Source organism: Pezoporus wallicus, unplaced genomic scaffold (genome assembly GCF_028554395.1).
Source record: "Pezoporus wallicus isolate ANWC-B61680 ecotype Strahan unplaced genomic scaffold, APGP_CSIRO_Pwel_v1 contig_4264, whole genome shotgun sequence".
Lineage (NCBI taxonomy): Eukaryota > Metazoa > Chordata > Aves > Psittaciformes > Psittacidae > Pezoporus > Pezoporus wallicus.
In genome coordinates this window covers 2,052,461-2,072,217 of record NW_026637102.1, presented here as the reverse complement: position 1 = coordinate 2,072,217, position 19,757 = coordinate 2,052,461, and the positions used below count along the sequence as shown (strand labels likewise).

General features: G+C 38.8%; 1 protein-coding gene across 3 annotated transcripts; it reads left to right on the top strand.

Moving 5' to 3' along the window:
- Positions 1-1,211: 1,211 nt before the first annotated feature.
- Positions 1,212-18,632, top strand: UBE2D1 (ubiquitin conjugating enzyme E2 D1). 3 transcript variants are annotated; one of them, XM_057403380.1, is made up of 8 exons: positions 1,267-1,310; positions 10,362-10,425; positions 10,518-10,549; positions 12,701-12,818; positions 13,285-13,362; positions 13,807-13,912; positions 16,106-16,199; positions 17,751-18,632. In XM_057403380.1, the coding sequence occupies exons 4-8, from the start codon at positions 12,768-12,770 to the stop codon at positions 17,794-17,796; spliced, it is 375 nt and encodes a 124-aa protein (XP_057259363.1). In that variant the 5' UTR covers positions 1,267-1,310; positions 10,362-10,425; positions 10,518-10,549; positions 12,701-12,767; the 3' UTR covers positions 17,797-18,632. The 3 variants fall into 3 exon arrangements, with proteins under 3 accessions (XP_057259362.1, XP_057259363.1, XP_057259364.1); XM_057403379.1 differs by lacking the exon at positions 12,701-12,818 and having other exon boundaries at positions 1,212-1,310; XM_057403381.1 differs by lacking the exon at positions 1,267-1,310 and having other exon boundaries at positions 10,518-10,553.
- Positions 18,633-19,757: the final 1,125 nt, after the last annotated feature.

Below are 19,757 nucleotides of genomic sequence, written 5' to 3'. Positions count from 1 at the left end.
GATGATCAAGTCCAACTGTTATCCCAGCACTTCCAAGTCCACCACTAAACTGTGTCACTAAGGGCCTTTTCTAAGTGATTTTTGAACATTTCAGGGATGGTGATTCCACCACTGCCCTGGGCAGGCTGTTCTAATGCCTGACTACCCTTTTGGTGAAGAAATTTCCCTTAAATTTCCTTATCCAGTATATTAAATTTTCTTATCCAGTGTAAACCTCCCGTGGCGCAGCTTGAGGCTGTTACTTCTTGTTCTGTCACTTGTTACTTGGGAAAAGAGATCAACCATCTCCTCTTTCCATTTTCCTTTCAGGTAGCCATAGAGAGTGATAAGGCCCCCCCTGAGCCTTCTCCAGATTAAACCATCCAAGTTCCCTCAGCCGCTCCTCTATAAGACTTGTTCTCCAGACCCTTCATCAGCTTTGTTGCTCTTCTCTGGACCCGCTCCAGCACCTCAGTGTTTCTCTTGTAGTGAGGGGTGCAGAACTGAACACAGCATTCAAGGTGTGGCCTCACCAGTGCTGAGTACAGGGGCAACATGCGTGAGCCCTCGCCTGCATAGCTGTGGAGAGATGAGCTAGAGCAATAGCTGCCTTAAACTTCACAAACTCTGGTATCAATATGAGAATGTCTAGTGTTTACTTAAAAAAAAAAAGTATCAAGACTCCTATACCTGATTAAGGACTTGCTAGCGTGGGACCTACTCAACAGCCTTTACAAACAGCTTGCCTCTCTTGTTTTGTACAGCATCGTGAATGTGATATCTGGCTTTTACCGGTGCAGGATTGCAGGTGCTGTAACTCTGACGCTCCATGTGTGGAGTTTCCTCTTCACATCTCAGCGTGACTGCAAAGGACGTGACCTTCAAACACCTTCTGTTCTTTGAACACAAGCAGCCTAATAATACTTCAGTTTGCTTGGGGAGGAGAGGACAAGATCAAAACAAACCCCCCTTACAAAACGCACTAAACTTTAAGTGCCGTTACAAAGAAAAGGAAATATTTAAGCTGTACAGCAGCTGCTCCTCCGCGCCCTGGGTGTGGTGCGCCCCGCCAGGGGGCAGCAGCGCCGCCGCGCTCCCCAAGGACTGCACTTCCCGGCGCGCCCCGCAAGCGGCCCTGGCCTGCGCATGCGCAGGGGGGACACAAAGGGCCCTGCGAGTACGGGCTCCACCCCGCGGCCCCCCTTCCCCCCCACGTCCGCGGCGCACGCGGGTGCCCTTACCCAGCCGCTCCGCCCCTACTCTCGCCGGCCGCGCTCCTTGGTGCCGCCGTTGTGTCCCGCGCTCCTATGGCGCTGAAGCGAATACAGAAAGTGAGTGGGGCCGAGCCGTGGGACCGGAGTAGAGCGGGGCGGAGAGGCGAGGGGAGGGCTGTCGCCGCCCAGCTGCTGCCCGGGAGTGGCGGCGGGCCGGGGCCGCGGCCAGCGGGAGGCATCGCGGGTGCCGCTGCCCCGCGTTGTTTCCGCCTGGGGCCTGTCGTGCTTTCCGTCGCTCAGGTCGTGTCCCTGTTGCTGTCTCCTGGCTGCCGGCGCTGGTCCTTCGGGCCACTTCAGGGGGCGGAGGGGGTCAGCCCGGTGTGGGTCGCAGCTGTCCTGGACAGAGCGGTCGTGAGGTGGAGAAAGGATGGCTCTTGGGCTCCTGCGGTTTCGGGACTCTTCGCCTTCTTGAAGACCCACTACCCCGAGTCAGTGTTTTAAACAGTCCTTAATAAAACATCTGAGAGAATTCCCGAGGGTATGGCTGTGAAGTAGTGGGTGACAGGCCACGTTGTGTTAACGGGTTATCTTTAGTAGAGAGAGCTTCAAGTAAAATGTTTGTTGCCAGAATACTGCTCTCCCGTTATGCACAGCTTGGTTCGCTTTGCACGTAAGTTTTTTTTTTTCTCCACATTAAGAAGTGGAAAGAAGTACTGTCAGCCCAGTACTTGATATGACCTTTGAATGCATCCCGGTTGTGGAGATTTGGGGTAACATTTGCAAATGAATGGTCAGGTTTTAATTATGGAGTAAATTTCTAGATTCCTTTTGTTTGGTAAGACCCAACTGGTTGCTGTGCAGTACAGACAAAAAAAGGATTCTGAATGGTAAACATAGAAGCTGAGGTAATGTTAGTGCCTTGGCCGCGTCATAGAATATGTGGTATTTTGTTGCTGTTGGTGCACCGTGTTTAGTCGGTGTTTGTGCTATCCTGGTTCTGTGACTGTGCTGCAATTTCTCGTTGTGGATTCCCTTTTGCTATTTGAAAATGTTGGTATTGGAGAAACAGATTTTTTATTGTTTGGTAAGGTGAGCAGTCGAAGAAAAAATGTAAGTTATGGTAGTCTTCTGGTATTTTCGAGATGGAGTGGTAGTTTGTGATTTTCCAAATGAGGTCCTGCTAAAATAAGTTTTCTGCATTTTTCTCTCTTACCACATTCCCTGTGTAACTTTCTGCTTTAGAGACTTCCATATGTATTGACAACACATAATTTTGTTTAGTGTCACATTTAAAAACGTTGTGTTTGACAGATATGAGATTATGAGTAGACTCTTATTTATGAAAGAGTATCTTTCATTCTGCTAACTGTATTAGATTCTGTTTCTACACTTTGAAAATGAAGGAAATTATTACCAGGATGCTGATTTCATGGTAGTGTAAGATGTTCTGATTGCACAATAACTTCTGTGTGGAGCATGAAGAGATGTCAGGGAAGGACCTACCAGAGCTGAGATTAGTTTCAGAATTAGTTACTTCTTGCTTCTAGTTTGCTGCAGAAATGACAATGACTATTGCTGGGTTTTTGTTTTCTGTTTTTTGGGTTGTGTTGTTTTGTTGTTTACTTGTTTTTTGGTTTTTGTTTTGTTTGTTTTTTTGTTTGGATGGAATGTTTTGGTTTGGGGGTTTGTTTTGGGTTTTTTTGGTGGTTTTTCTTTTGTTTCAGGTTTGGTTTTGTTTGTTTGTTTGCTTTTAGGTTGTGCTTTTTTTTTTTTTCCAATACCTCTATCAGTATCCACTGCCTTTCCAGGGAAATAAAATATATTACGAGAGGGATTTGGTTAGCAGCTTGCTTGCCTCTGGAGCAGTAGAAGAGGAAATTGGCAAGGAAATAAGATAGTTTGTCTTTTCAAACTTCTCCCCTTTATTTTAACTTTCCTTTTAAAACCATCTTGATGTCACGGTAATATGTAGACCTTTTCTGAAAATTACAAAACTGAAAGTTTAATGCCAGATGAAATGTATTTGTATGATGGTGTGTTCATCCAATCTAACTTTCTGATGTTCCAGACCAGCTATAAAGGTTTGTAGCTATGGTGTATCTCAACAATAGTAAGGGGTAAGATCTGGAGTAGAGGAAATACTGTAGGGATTTCATAGTTTCATCAAGTGCCTGGAGGAACTCTTTGGAAAGTGCTGTCAGAAAACACAATAGTATTACTTGGGAGCATGTCAGTCTAGATGTACTGTCTGAAGGTAAGTGAACTTGGATGGTTTTAGGGTGGTTGAGATTTGTACTTCAGAATTGAAGGGGTTTTGGTGGCAAGCTTGAGTGTTTGTAATTATTTTGATAATTTGTGTGTTCGGAATGATAACACCTACAGAGGAAGCAAAGCCGTAATACACAGAAATGTTAGTAGCATATTCTGTCTTATAGTGGCTGGGACTCCAATTTCTAAATAATGGTGCCATTATGAGCTGTTTTGTTGCACCCTGTCTTCTGTTGATCAGCCTTGAGGGATTCCTCGGAAGACGACAGCATTGTGGGCTTCAAGACTGTACACTAGGAATGGAAAGATGTATTGTGCTTGGGAGCTTTCTTAAAAAGTGAGCAATGAGTAACCAATGAATAAGCAGATCACTGCATACAAAAGTACATTCAGCTTAGTGCTGGGCATGAAAGAGCAGTGAGGACGTGAAGAACTGTTGTGCAAGCATAGCCGTCAGTGCCACCTCCATGACAAATTCATCTCAAAGTCCCTCAGAAGGATGGGGAAGCCTTACTCATCTTATGTTGAGGGGTGTGTTATCTTACCAGTGCTTTGCTTTGGTGTTGCATGAAAGAGTGAGGCATAGTGTTCCTCAGCTGTCAAAAACTTTAGGCTGTGTTCTGTGTGTAATCTAGAATAGATGTTCCTTGGGGCAGGAGTTGCTTTTCTGTAGTCAGTGATGAACCAATGAAAGAAAACCACATGTTCTTGTGAGCATTGTAAATTCCAGATGTTGCAAATTATGATAGCAAAACAAATAGCATAGGTTTTGGTTGCCAAGGGATATTTTTTAAAAGCTTTATTGTTGCCACCTGTAGAAATTGAGACATCATGGCTTTTGTGAGGGTAGAAAATAACTCAGACTGCTAGGTTATGCCTGTTTGTGCATGAGTCAATTCTGCCCATTCATCCTATGCAGGACCATTTTTCTGAGATTCCTGTAATGAATTCTTGGTTAATGTGTCTAGTTGCGCGTTTGTTGCCTTGTCAGTTCAGTATTACAGTTGAGATTTTTTTCATCATAAACCCTATACTTCTGTGTGCTCCTCTAGTGTTAATGTTGATACTCTGCTGGTTAATGGCTCGGGCTGTTTTGAAATACATATAAAACCAGTATGTACTTTTTTCCTAAGCATAAAATTTTTTTTTACTTAAGAGATTTTGAAACCAGTTAGAAGACTGGTTTAAAAATAGCTGTTGTTTTTTATCTCATTTGCACATAGTGCCCGATTGTTTTTCTCCTACGACTCAGTAAGAATAGAAGCATTCAAACATTTAGGTATGTCAGTGGACTATACGTCTGTTTGTTTCAGTATGTGTTTCATTTACATGTAGACTAACAGGACATACTGACTATAATATTGATGTTGAAAATAACTGCTGTTACTGTAAATTGACTCTAGTAAAGTTTTATCAATATTTATGGTTTAGGTTTTGACTTTAAACTGAGTCACATGCTGTCTTTAGATGGTAACAAGCATACTGAGGAAACTTTTCTTGGATCTGTAATGTAAGTGTTTTAATTTGTTTTTAAAATACCAGCTGTGATATCAGGAATATCCTTTTTTTTTCTTTTGCTTAAGAACAATGTATAAAATAGAATATATACTTTATTAGTGAGACTTACCTTTACATCAAGAAACGTTATGACAAATATTTTGTTTACATTTACCAGATTTATGAGGAACAGAGAATGCTTTAACTAGCCGAAGTCTAATCACTGGGCTTTTTTTGGCAGCTAGTTCCAAACAGCATTAATATAATAGCAGCAGTGTGTGCTTGGAATTGGTAGGAAATGAGTTTGTGGTTTACAGTGCAAGAAATGAAGAACATAGCTGGCAAATATAAAAACCTATATGTAAATAATGGTGTAGTAAAGGGTTCTGGTTGTGGGTTTGTGTTTCTTAGAGAATTAAAAAAGCTTTTAGTGATTCTGCCTGCAGTTCAATTGAGTCTTTTGATAGTCTGCAGTCTTTTTTTTGACTTTTTTAACGGGGGGGGGGGGGGGAAGGAGACATTTAAGAGCTGGTTGTTTTGGTTTGGTTTGTTTGTTTTTTGTTTTTTTTTACTCATCCTCATAGTCATCGAGTGCTATCCTGAGAATATTTTTTCTCCTTGTTATCCAAGTATCCTTTACAATCTTGTTCCAGTAGCTTTTTTGGAGAAAAGCCTGACTGCTAATGAAGCATATAAGTGTTAAATGTAAGGCCTTCCAGTCTTCACCATGAAATACATCCTGTATTTCAAATTATACATTGACAATGGGCACTAGTCTGCACATTCTGAAATATTTCCAGTATTTATAGCTTACTATAGCATGTATTTTGCATGTCAAACTTGATTTATTTTTTTTTTAATTTTTTGCCTCATGCTGCCCACAGAGCTATTCTACAGTGCATGTGGTGCAATGAAAGGTGATAATTTGAAGGCTTTGCTGTGATCATCTCCAGTAATCGTTGTTTAGCATTTGCAGCATTATGCTAATATTCCTTTATTAGCTACGCTTAGTCACAGGTCTGGCTTACATTGTGCTCTGGTGCTGTTCTGTAGTTACAAATAGAAGTAGTTTGCTATAGCACCCATTCATTGCAACTAGTTGGAGACATAGAATTAAGACTATTTAGAATTAACATAGGCATAAAATTAACAGTATTCTAGTCTGTAATATTTCCTGTTTTTGAGAAGATTAGAAGATTTATTTCTGTCACTGTCCTCAGCTTAGCTGTTTTCCCTGTACAAGTTTATCCTGGCTGTATTGGGATAGTGTGGCGCATGTCTGAGCTCATGGTAGATGCTTTTATGCTGTGACATTTACCAGTGTTTGAAGTAACTGATACTTCTGTTTGCATCTTTTGCAGACAAAATTTTGGGTTTATGTACACTCTTGTAAAAATGCTGCGCTGGTGTACACTTGTCATTTCTAGCGCTGACTTTCTCTTTTGAAACTGAATCTGCAGTGCTTTGAGTTATAGATCCTGTTTGTTAGCCTGTGTACATCAAAAGTCTTGCACCAGCATTTTCTATACCCGTGACTAAAAATACTGATACAGACAAGCCTTTGAAGTAACCAGACCTGCATCGTGCAGCTACATGGTGATAATCCATAAAACACAGACAAAGCTGCTGGAAGCAATGAACTTACTGGGAAGTTTCCATGAGGTTTCAGCACATTGTGCTTTAAATAACCTTCAGCCCTTCTAACTTGACAAAGCAAAGTTTTGGGCTTCTTGCGCTGCTCTGTTCTTCTAGCTGCTTTGTATAGGTAATTCCTGTATTCAACTTACAATTCTTTTATGAATATGTAAAGTCATGAAGCAGTTTTTCTACATCTACTTACTCTAGAGAATTATAGTAACTGTTCTGCAGTGTTCCATTCTGGCCACTGAAAAGTCAGGTGAACTCAGACATTGTCGCCTTGCACCAGTTCAAAATGATGTAGGAGAGCTTGAAACCCAAATCTTACAGTTCTCCAGATAATTTTGCTTTGAATATGAAGCTTCGGAGCATAAATAATAACATAAGTCTGGTTTCGTTCTTTGTTTTTCCACAGTTTGATCTGAGCTTCCGTAGGTAGAGGCTCAAACTGTTAACGCTGTCAGTTTCAATTTACAAAGTTTGATCATGTTACCAATAGTATTTTTAAACCACATTAGGTTCAGTACAATATTTCTTATGATTGGAAAACATGTCTTGAATTAGCTTTATTACTATTTTGAAGCTTGGCCACGCTTTGTTTCTTAGCTGCAGAAGCTCTTGGAATGTATTTGTTACTACTGGTATGGTCTAGGGTAATTGGTTGAAAAGAGCCTCTTCAATCTTCATCATTGTTGGGGAAATACTGATAACAGGAGTTGATAGTTCTGGGTCTCATCCAGGTATGATTAAAAATCAGGGGGTTTTCATCACAGACAAATTTCAGTGCCTTTAGCCTGCACAAGTTGAAAATGGATACCTGAGGAGACTTGCCCAGTTCCTGCCAGTTCTGAAGTACATATGAAAGAAAACCAATTTATGTGGTTTTGGGGCATGTGAAGATCTCGATTTATGGACTTGTGACTCCAAAATTAAGTGCTTGCCTAGCAGTTCACACATGCTTTAAGGAATGTTTGTATATATTTTAGAGACTTTCTGAAGAGCTTAAGCTGAATATTTTTTTCCCATCATTGCCTTTAATTTAGTAGTCAGTGAACACTATAAAATGTGATTTTTAGGCTTTGATTTGGCCAACAGTCTTGTGTAGTTGGCTTTTTTTGTTTGTTTTGTTTTTAGTGTGTGTACAAGACTTAATCTTCTCTTGGGTTAGATTTTGAGTTGCAAATTAGAGAGTGGCTGTAAGGCTCTGCTGTTGGTGATGCTTGCTACAATGCTGATGACTCTTGGAAACTTGAGACTTGTTGACTGCCCTAGTGTACTGGCAATGATTTGGTTTAGCATAGATTGCTGGTTCTCTGTATCACTCCCTTAGTGAAATTTGAATCCTCTGATTAAAAATGGAACTGTGCTTTTAAAGGGTTTTGCTGTTACCTTTATTAGTCTAAGTCTAGTCTGCAATGTTGTTTCTGGACCAGCATACAATTTCACCAACAGAGTAAAGTTAAGGACAGACAAGTAATGCTAGTTGGCAACTGGAGCTACTTCAGTTTATGAAAGAACTGTCTCTTTTGTTTTAAATCACAAGGACTGTGAGGAGTGACTTCAGAGCAAGTGGTAACATTTCTACTCTATTTTGGCTGAAGATATGTTGAAGTGCCTTTCTTTGTATTCAGGGCCAAAAGTGAGCCTGTAAGCAATGTAAGAAGTAAGAGTTTAGGTGCCAGGTCCATGGTAAACTGGGTCCCTCAGGGTAGTGTGTGAGTTGAAATGTTTACTGGATGTCTTAAATGGATAAATGTATCACAGCAGCTGAGAAGTGCAGAATTTTAATCCTACAAATTGTATGTAAGGTCTGATTGCACTATCTACATGAATTCCACGCTTCAGCTAAACTTAGATTGAATTTAAACCTTGTAATTTTAAAAGTAGTTGACATGACTAATGATTTTTTTTTTTTAATAGGAATGTTTCCACTGTTACTCCTTAAGCTAAATTCAAGGAAATATTTGCAGTCCTGCTTATGTCTGTTGTTGACTTGAATGTGTATGTTTTGAGTAATTACTTGAGTGACTTAGGAGCAGTGGTTTAGGACACATCTTTTAGCTTATTTCTATGGAAATATTTGCACAGAATCATAGAATCATAGAATAGTTAGGGTTGGAAAGGACCTTAAGATCATCTAGTTCCAACCCACCTGCCATGAGCAGGGACACCTTACGCTAAATCATATCACCCAAGGCCTCGTCCAACCTGGTCTTGAACACTGCCAGGGATGGAGCATTCACAACCTCCATGGGCAACCTATTCCAGTGCCTCACCACCCTTACAGTAAAGAATTTCCTTCTTATATCCAACCTGAACTTCCCCTGTTTAAGTTTTAACCCGTTACCCTTGTCCTGTCACTACAGTCTCTAATGAAGAGTCCCTCTCCAGCATCCCTATAGGCCCCCTTCAGATACTGGAAGGCTGCTATGAGGTCTCCACGCAGCCTTCTCTTCTCCAGCCTGAATAGCCCCAACTTTCTCAGCCTGTCCTCGTACAGGAGGTGCTCCAGTCCCCTGATCATCCTCTTGGCCCTCCTCTGGACTTGTTCCAACAGTTCCATGTCCTTTTTATGTTGAGGACACCAGAACTGCCCACAATACTCCAGGTGAGGTCTCACAAGAGCAGGGTAGAGAGGCAGGATCACCTCCTTTGACCTGCTGGTCACGCTCCTTTCGATGCAGTCCAGGATACGGTTGGCTTTCTGGGCTGTGAGAGCACACTGAAGCGAGCTCATGTTCATTTTCTCATCAACCAACACCCCCAAGTCCTTCTCCTCAGGGCTGCTTTGAATCTCTTCTCTGCCCAACCTGTAGCTGTCATTAAACTTATTGCAGTGTAGTTCCTATCAGCTCAGAATTGGGAAAAAGTTGTTTGTTGTTAGTATGGTAAAATTTCAGACATCAAAAGGAGTATATTGAATTAAAAAAGAAAAACCAACATTAATGGTTTGGTTTTTATTTCGTATAGCAATGAAAAATCAAGTGAAAAGCTGAGCTGGTTTTGTGTAATTAAATAAGAATTTTAAATTATTTGGGACTGTGTGGACTTATGTAAGGGAAATAAGTCAGTTGATCTGCAAAAGCTTCTCTGAATGCTTCAATTTCAACTTTCCTGGCAGCTTTTTAGTAGTTGGTTTGGGGGGATTTTTGGCGGGTGTGTGTTTTTTTTTGTTTGTTTTGGTTTTTTTTTTGGTGGGGGAAGAAACAGGGAAGGCCTGCAGGGAATTAAATAAGGTGTCGAGCCAATATTTTCCTTTATTTTCTAGTTTATTTAGGAACCTTTATGTTGTGTTCATATATCATCTCTAGGCAGACTGCAGGCATTTAATGATCTAGCTTAACTCGGCTAGTGTGCATAGATTAGGCCAATGCAGGAAACTTTTGTAAAACTAAAAGCAAAAGGAATAGTCAGATTAGCGCATAAATTTCTAAATTAGCAGTGAGTTTACAGACAAATTAAGAAACCCTTCATTGTCCTCATTCCTTCCACCCTCCCTTCCATGGCTACTTCAGTATAACCAGCCTATTAGGAATTTGGCTATAACTCTGAAGGTACTTTTAGACACTAATTTATACCACGATGTTTTCTTTAGCAGCAGATCTGTCTGGCAAAAACCCCTTTTGGTATCAATGGGCATTTCAAGTGTTGGTTTTTTTAAAAAGACCTATTTAATATCTGTTTGTGTTCTTTCTTTTGACCTGGTGGTTTTGAGTGGTACATATTTATGTACATGTCTTTCAATTACTGGTGTGTTTCTTACAGGAACTAAGTGATCTGCAGCGAGATCCACCGGCCCACTGTTCTGCCGGACCTGTTGGAGATGACTGTAAGCTGTTAATAGGACTTTGTCACAGTTTACCTTTTTTTGGTTACTAAAGTTCAAAAAATCTCTAATTGCTGTATCTTTTTGACTTTCAGTGTTTCACTGGCAAGCAACAATTATGGGACCTGTAAGTATGTAATTCATGCCCCTTAGAAAGTAGACCTTGTTACCCTTTTTGTAATGGAAGAATTCATTTGGGTTTCTGTAAACATGGCAGTCAAATTCAGCTGTATTGTGTATAAGATTGAGGGCGGTATTGTTGTTCTTATTAGTCTGGTACTAATTTACTTCCGTAACTGTTAGAAAATCTGTCCTTTTCACGAAGTCAGGGGTGCTTAATCAGTCATCTGCAATGTTTGAATTGTTGATGTGTGCTCCAGAGTGGAAAGCTTGCTTTTCAAAGATGATCATTTCACTTCTGGAAGGTTCATCCATCTGGAAGGACGAAGAATGGGTATAATTCAATGTTAAAGTTAGTAACTGTAAACAAGAGTGGAGTTGCACATGGTGATTTGGCGGCTTTTAGGTAGAGCTTACGTGATTGCTGTGATGTGGCTATGGCAAAAAGATGGCTTTTGCGAACTGTAGATCAGCAGCTGCAGGTACTTTGGTTTCTGTGCAAGAAAAGCCTGCTTTTCTTGGGTTGAGAGAGATCTCTTAAATACTCCATTTATTGTTCTTGTCAAGGAAATGACGTAAGAAAGGGCAAAACTTAAGAACAAAGTTTAAAGGAAAACTGAGAAGAGTTTTAGCAAAAAAAAACAAAGCCCATGTAATTTGATGAAAGGAGTATTTAATAATATCATGGTAAGGAGTATATATTCATAGTGTTTCCTTTTGGACTTACTTGGTTTAGATGGTGAGCTGAATCACTGTGCGAGTTGAAATTTTGAGACAATGCTTAATCCATTAAAGATGCAGCATCACATGGTGGGCAAAAGTGAGATTGTCTGCTTGGAGACTGCATTTTCAGCGCGGCTGCTCTGAAGTAATGGAAGATCACTTACGAATTTGCTGGTCATATGCTGGAGTCTGTTGTCCAACTTGTCAATAGCTCAGCAGCAACTGAAGTGATTGTGGCACATTTTTCTGTAGGATACTAATGCTTTGAGCATTTTTCTTTAACAACTGTGTTCTTTCACATACAAAGTCATTTGACCCTTCCCCTTCTGTGCTGCTTAAAGATGAATGGCAAAAAAGCAAAGAAGGTAGGAGGTAACAAAAGTTTATGTGCTAACTGCCACCAATAATGTCTCTGTCCTGAATGACTCTTAACCTGAATAATGAAATACTAGCATATAAATCCCAACTTAAATTCAACTTTTTCTTCTAGCTTGCAATTCACTCTTCATATTCTGTAGTGGAAAATACTCTTTGCTTCAGGTTCTTCAAATTTCTGTAGCTGGGTTGGCAAGTGATGCTCATTCTTATCCTTTTCTCAGCCATATCTTCTGAGATAGAAGAAAAGAACATCTGCAGGATATTAATCCTTTATCTTGATAACAGAAGGGAATAGGGATGCACGTCCTGTATGTTCCCTGATGACCTGAGGTCTAAAGCTTACCCTCAAAATTCACTTCCTATATGCAGAAGTAGGGTAAACTCTTCTCCTGCCTAGGGGCATCATCAATTTCTTTTATATACACTACTTAATCATAAAACATGATGTAACTTAACTTTGCCTTCCCTCTTACACTGAACTTGTCTCAGCTTCAGTTTAACTTTGACAAATCCATGTAGAATGCATGCAAGGAGTCCTTTCAAACCTAATTGGCAGTACAGCAGCAATCTCTTCTGATGATAGCTCATGTTGACTTCTTAGTAATACTATATATAACCTGCCTTACATTGCAACACTGCATTTTGAGTGTGTAAGACAACATGTCTTAGTGCAACATTTGTGATCTTACCTTGTATTCATCTCTAAAGCAGTAATTTTCCCTTATTTCCAAGGTAAACCTTTTATTTAAAAAGGTCTGCATTTACTTCCATTAGAAACCCCTAAAACTTGATCTTTTGCAGCTTTGCTGAGATCGAGTTCCTATGTTGCTGTTTTAAATTTATCAAGTGATGAGAGAGGTTTTCTTCCTTTTATTTGAAACAACAGCACTGTTTTCTATAATTTAGCCACTGAGACTTTTCCCCTCACTCTTCTAGTTAATAAAAATGGAAGATTTCCTCAACAGATGACTGCAACAAAGTTATTTCTTTCTATTAACTGTGTGCAACCTGGACCTAAACCTGTGCACATGTTCTCTAACAAAATGCATGTTCACAGATTTGTACAGGTCACAAAGATGTTGTGTGTTTTAAAACTCCCTGATGTCATCATGATCAACTGAATTATGTTGGAAAATCCTACTCTTTGCATCTGCAAAGAGATACCACTTCTTAAGGTAAGTATATTTGTAGCTTAAGGATGGAGGAGGAGGAGGATCAGAACAGCTGTGATGTTGCATGGAGACAGGATCTGGAAGACCTGCTCTGGGTTTTGTATTACCCTTGGTGCTGTGGAGCTGATGGATCAGTCATTTTGAAGCTACACCAGTCCAACACTGCTCCTTCCCCTTCTCTTCCCAAGAAGGGCAACACTCTGTAGCCATGTTGTACTACTGCAGTAGTAGTCACAGCTGGTGCTACTGTAGCTGTGCAGGCCAATGGGAGGGTTCAATTCCCTCTGTGCCTTCCCAGTACACAGCCTATAGTGGGCTGTGGTCCATAGTGTAGGCTGTGTACTGGGGGAAAAAATCAGTTTTTCAGAGATAATCACAACTTTGGGAGGTTGTCTCTGTTCAGAAGATAAATTCTAAAATACCTGAAATATATTAATGTGTTTTGTTTGTTCTGTTTTTTCTTTCCCAGCCCGATAGCGCATATCAAGGGGGAGTATTTTTTCTCACAGTACACTTTCCAACAGACTATCCTTTTAAGCCACCAAAGGTAAGTCCTTACACTCAAAACTTACATAGTTTTGTGTTTTGGTTTTTGTGGATTTTGGTTTTTTTTTGTGGGTTTGGTGTTTTTTTTTCTTTTTTGTAGTTTTGGGTTTGGTTGGTTGGTTTTGGTTGGTGGTTTGGTGGTGTTTTTTTTTTTGTTTTGGTTGGGTTTTTTTGGGTTTGTTGGTTTGTCTTTTTTTTTTTTTTTTCCAAAGCTTTGTTTCTATCTCGTAGTTCTTTGAGGCTTAATTTTGGAAGTTAAAACCAGAAAGGCCAGCAACAGGATAAATGTTCATAGCAGATGAATGGATAAGACTGTACAGTAAAGTGTCTTGGCAGATCTGGAACTGAAGGGACTGCGTTAAGGATTCTAAACGTAATAAACATAATTTGATGTTACTTGTTTCTTGGTTTTGTTACTGTTTTTATTTTTCTTTTTTTACTCCAGATTGCTTTTACAACAAAAATATACCACCCAAACATAAACAGTAATGGGAGTATTTGTCTTGATATCCTGAGATCACAATGGTCACCAGCTCTGACTGTATCTAAAGGTAAACTCACAGATTTGCTAACGTGTTTATGAAATTATATAAACTGCTGTGGTACTTATTTGCATATTACTGTACTATCTAAGGGTGGCAGTGGGAACTCATTTATCCTGCACATAACAAAAGTGGCAAATTCCATTGGAATTCTTGTTATGATCCAAGATCTTGCATGGTTTATTTGGAGTATCACATTACATAAAATACCGGGTGCATGGCAAATAAATGTTCTAAAACAGATTGGGTAAGGTAGTAAATGTTCAGTTAGCTTGAAATGCAACTTCTGTTATAGCTGACTGTGCATGCAGAACTGAGGAGAAACAGGTGAGCAGGGCTTCAGAATCAAATTAATTTGGATGTAAGTGGAAAACCCTGATACTGATGTGTGGGATTAATTGATTGCTTATTGATAGCTCTTTGGGTTGCCTATGCATCCTTGTGTGGGCTAAGGTCTTAATTACACTTTATTTTAATATTAGATAAATTGTTCTGTTTTGCATTCCTCTGTAAGATGGATATTTTAAAATGTAGCTGCTTTCAAAGTCATCAGTAAAAGATGTATTAAGATATTCTAGTCCTGTAATTAAACTTTCTCAAATTGAACACTGCAGATTTTTGGAACATTGAATTTTCAGTAAAGTAGTTCTTTTGTTGTAGGCATTTTATGTCACTTCTAAAGCTCCCTAAAATCTGGGTGCTATCATTGTTCTTTCTCTCCCATCCTCAAAATGCTTAGGCTCACTCTTAGTCATATTACAGAAAGTTCTCATGTGACTGAAAAGGTTAAACAGTATGACATCTTGCCTAAGTGCTTGAGAGCTCTCTAAATCATGTCTCTTGTTTTAGAACAGTGTCATTGCATTTGGTGTACAAGCAAGGAAAATATTGTCCAATGAAAATTGCTCTGTGCAAGTGCAATTCCTATACCTCCTTGGAAAAGCAACTTCACACACAATGATGCTGCAGTGCAGTGATCTCAAGCAAAATAAAATCCAATTTAAATACTGTTTCCTGAAGTAATTGCTGAAGATCTGAATTACTCTTGCGTGCAGTTGGTAACAACTTTTCACAGAAACTGGTTGGTTTCTCACGCAGCAAAAATGGTATTATTTCTAGCTATTAAGAAGGTATTTAGCAAATGAAAGTGGGCCCTTGTATCATGTTTAGCAGTTGGCATTTACAACTGAAAAATGTTGAAGTTTTCAGATCTTCAGCACTTTTTTTGTGTCTTGTACAGCGTTTCTCAAGTTCCTCTATTTCTGGAGCAGTTTGGTCTTGTGTTCTGATTTGATGCACTTTTAATGTGCAAACACATTATGTATTTCATAAACTGGAAATTAGGGCAGTGGCTCATGGAAGTTTCTCCTTTATTGTTTCTGTTTTGCTGATTCAAAGCATTACAGCACATCGATAGCACCTCTAATTGGTGTGATCAAGTATTCTAACCCAATTTTCTATATTACTGGTGTATTTTGCACTAAATAAAATAAAATATGTCAGTATGAAGTGAGTGGACTTCCTACAGCTGAAAGTAAGTTTTAGTCCAGACTATCTGGTAACAAGAAAAAGCAAGGAAAAAAACTCCAGTTCTACAGCAGCTTCTTATGGTACCTTCAAATTCCCTTTCACAAAACATTTAGAATTGTTTAACTTTGGAATCTTGTATTAATTAATATGGAATTGTAAGTGAATTCCTGCATATAATCCTTATGAAATATTTTCCCAAAATGGAAACCACACATCAAATTCCATGAAATGTTCATATGAAGGAGAAAACTGTCAGCACAGAAGTGAAGGCTATTCACAAATAGGATTGCATTGCAGTGTAATGTAAACAGTATTTATTATCCTAAATAACTGTAGATGGAAGGGCTTATTTTAATTAACTGCATACACAGTTTCTATGTAACTGTGTAGGCTGCAGTTTGTTTAATATTCATGGTTTAAAACCTGAGAGAGAGACCATTACAAAAGGTGCAGCTCCCTGGATTGCAAGTTCTCTAGGATAGTGTCAGGTGGTGCTTACTTAGGACCTAGAAAAATTATGCTGAGCAGAACTGCTATGTGAAAGCTTACCACTTACATGCATTCTCTTTCCAATCTCCCTTTTACCAATCTCCTTCTGTGTACTGGGATATATTAAAGGATTATTGAAATGAAGCAAACTAACTTGTTTAATCTAGTGTCTCTTTTATTTAGTTCTATTGTCCATATGCTCCTTACTTTGTGATCCTAATCCAGATGATCCATTAGTACCAGATATTGCACAGATCTACAAGTCAGACAAGGAAAAGTGAGTATAACATATACGCAATTGTGTGTGTGGTACCTGCAGATGGTTATCTGCTATGCACCTTCTATTTTAGCTTTTAAAGATACTTTCTGATAGATTTCTATAGGATGAGATTTTTAAATCTTGGAAATACTGCTCAGTGGAATGGCAGGCAGAGAACCGTGGGCATACACAACTGTTGGGTAATCGCACTTGGTTGCGTAAAACCTTCACATTTATTTTTATATTCATTTCATGAAAAATAATTTCCCAAATATGAGTTATCTGTTGCTAGTGTGAGCCTCTGGTTGTAAAACCTGTGTCTTTAGTAAGATGTTAGATATGAACAATAAGTATGGTTTTGATGCTATTTTACAAACCTAGTGTAGGCCAGTACTCTGCTCTTCTTAGTGCTAAGAACTATTGTCATGTTGCAATTTGCAGCATCTTACATTGAAAAAGAACCTTAGATCTTGGAGGAAGTTTCTAATCTTGGGAAGGTAACATGGACAGCACATAAATGAAGTATTAAATGCTTCTGAACCAAACTTGATTTTGATTTGAGAAGTTTCAGCTCTAAAAGTACTATACTGCCTGGAACATCTCTTCTGGGGTCTTTGGCTTAGAGTGTGGAACCACCTGGATTTCCCAAAGTTCAATTTTTCAGGCTTGCTGACTTATTGTCACCTCTAAGGACTGTTTTGAAATGCTTATCTTACAGCTACACACAGGGCTGAACCTTCACAATATGGGATAACAGTCTTTAGAGATCACTACACCAGTGCTTTAGCATAGTTGTGTTTCTTTCCAAAGTACTACCTCTCTGGAGTGATTCCTTTGAGCACTTGAGCTTTAAATACTGGCATCTGTGGATAACTAAGCTAAGCAATACATTGATTTCTTCAGAGTTTGTTGCAGTTGTGAATGGCAGGAAGCTTGGGCCTTTCATTCCACGGTTTAGACTGCATGATTTCCAAAGGATTCCATGGATAAAATACTACATGTGAGACTTTTCCATTTTTGCTGCTTTCTCCTTGATGTAGCAGCTACCTGCTTATCCTGGGCTTACAGACTTTTCCAGAAAACTTTCCTTTCAAGTTCTGAAATGCAGATGGCAGTTGAGAATGGAGAATAAAGTATGATTAAAACCAAAACAACCAAAAAAAAACCAAAACCCCAAACCCACTGTGCCTTCTCTCCCCACCATTTCCAAAACCAGTTCATTTATACTGAATTTTATGCAGCTAAAAAGTGTGAATTTTGTTAGACTGTTAATAGTTACGCATTTAGGACTAATTGACAACAAATACCTGTTAAGGTACAAATCAGATATGCATACATTTTAATATAAACTTGTGAGATTGGTTTTCAGTTTGAGTCCAAATAGCATTGATAGGTAACGTTAAACTGCGTGTACAGTGAGTATATGTTTCTTGGCTTTTAGACTATTTTATTATTGAGTCGATGCCAAGAGATGAAAAGTTTTAATGTGTTAAGTGACAACAACATGTGGCTGTTGCTGATGTATCACTAACAGCTTTTCACTGTAATGCCTTCTTTCTGCATATACAGATACAACAGACATGCAAGAGAATGGACTCAGAAATATGCAATGTAAACGTCTGAAGACTTTTTCATATACCAGAGTACTGTAAATTCTAGGATTTTTTCAAAATTAGAAGGAAATGGAGCACAGTTTACTGTTTCAACATATCATGATGCGCCTTGAATTTTTTTCAACCATCTAAGTGTGTTTCTGGAGCAAGGGAGAACCGACTTCCAAAAATAACTTTTTGACTGTGATCAGAATATTTATCCTCTTTGTATGCTTTGCAGAAGACATTTAATATGTTTTTTAAGAGTTGGGCATCTGCATCTTCAGACTACAAGTTCCATAGTGCAGTTGTAAAGCAACCAAATTATTTTTGCTGGAAAAAAAGTAGCTGGTTTTATGTGATGAATACTGTATGTGTGTCCTTAAAGTAAGCTGTCTGTTTCGTGTGTTCGAATTTCATTTTGTTAACTCACTTATGGTAATTTGTTATTTTTTTTATTGTATAGACTAAATATTTTATTTACCATGCAAGTTGTTTCATTTTAGACTTACTAGCTTGTGCACAGTATTGACAAGATACAACTGCTAGTAATGAAAATAATTGGAGTATCCCACCCCTTAGGATATTCTAAAGACTGACTGCAGATTTCTTAAAACCTAAAATTATCTTTGCACTGTAATTCTTTATATGCTGATTATGGAGAAACACTTGGTTTTGATTCTGTTGCATACTTGATTTTATTGCAATGTGAACTAATTGCACTGCTATGTAGAAAGATATGTAACCGTTTTGTTGCTATTCACAACCAATTTTTGACATGGGCAACATAACACTACCACAGACCTTTTACAAATCTAAATATAGCCTTTTCCATATAAATAAAATGCCTTTTCTACTATTTGTCTTGGCTATTTTTTTTAATCATACATATCTTTAAATTTCTTGTTCTAACACTAGAGAATCAAAATATCTGTGCATGTGTCCTGTAGACAACAGGGATGGGAAAGCCATGCATCTCAAAACTTAGAACTGTGTTGCAGTTAATTTTTATGCTAGCTTCTGCCTAATTTATTTAGCATGCTGTGCTCATTGTTTTATATAGGATTTAAACTAGTTTAATGGTGTGTTACAGATGGCAGAAATTGTGTTAAGTGTTGGCATATCAAACACTTTTTAAGGTGGTGTATTTGCAGCAGCAGAATGTTACAGTAAACTTACACTTGAAGCCAACTTTCCATTAACTAGCACTTCAGTTGCTTCAGCCTATCCACGCAGAAAACCAGTGCTGCTGAAGAGAGGCAATATGTACTTATAAAGTGCATTAAAAGTGGAAGAAGTTTGGTTTTCTACCCTACATTCTTGGGTATCTGAAAATAAAAATGACTGTTTTTTCTCTGTACCTTGCACATGAAATAAGTGACTTTCAATTGGGAAATTTGTCATCATAATATAAATTGTTAAGACAATGCCGTATTTGCCCTTTTTATTTTAATGAATGCCAAAACTGGCATTGGGAGTGGTTGGGAGAGGGGAAGCGTGCACAGTGGGAGCTTGTATTCCTGCTGGAGGATCATTGTTACCTTAATGCTTGCTGTCCTACAGACGTGTAAGTTGGTCACACATGGGCAAATGTTACTCCTGTGTTATGGTTTTATCTATGATGTAACAATGACTTCTGAAACAAAATCTTGATGGGGAATGGCTCAGTTAATCTTAGAGGCTTAAGCAAACATGGCTATTTTAAGTTAAATAAAGGTGGAGGAATCTGTTGTTAATGTGTGTTTTCACTATACTTGAAGTAATACACTGGTGCTAGGGGAGCCAAAGCCGCTATTTATACTTCTGAAACGGTGGTAGAAAGCTGACCATCACAATGTGTTCCCAGAGCTTTTATTTTTGTCTAGATCAGTAGTAATACAGTTGTATTAGAAGTTATTTAAAAGTCCGCATTATCTATATTGAACAGTGTGAAACTCGAAGTTTGAATTGCATCTCAAAATACATGCTCCCTTTCGACTTGCTG

Coding starts and splice junctions, on each gene's coding strand:
- UBE2D1 (XM_057403379.1), top strand. CDS start 1,287: ATGGCGCTGAAGCGAATACAGAAA. Junction 10,426..10,517: donor CGGACCTGTTGGAGATGACT/GTAAGCTGTTAA, acceptor TTTGACTTTCAG/TGTTTCACTGGCAAGCAACA. Junction 10,550..13,284: donor AAGCAACAATTATGGGACCT/GTAAGTATGTAA, acceptor TTTCTTTCCCAG/CCCGATAGCGCATATCAAGG.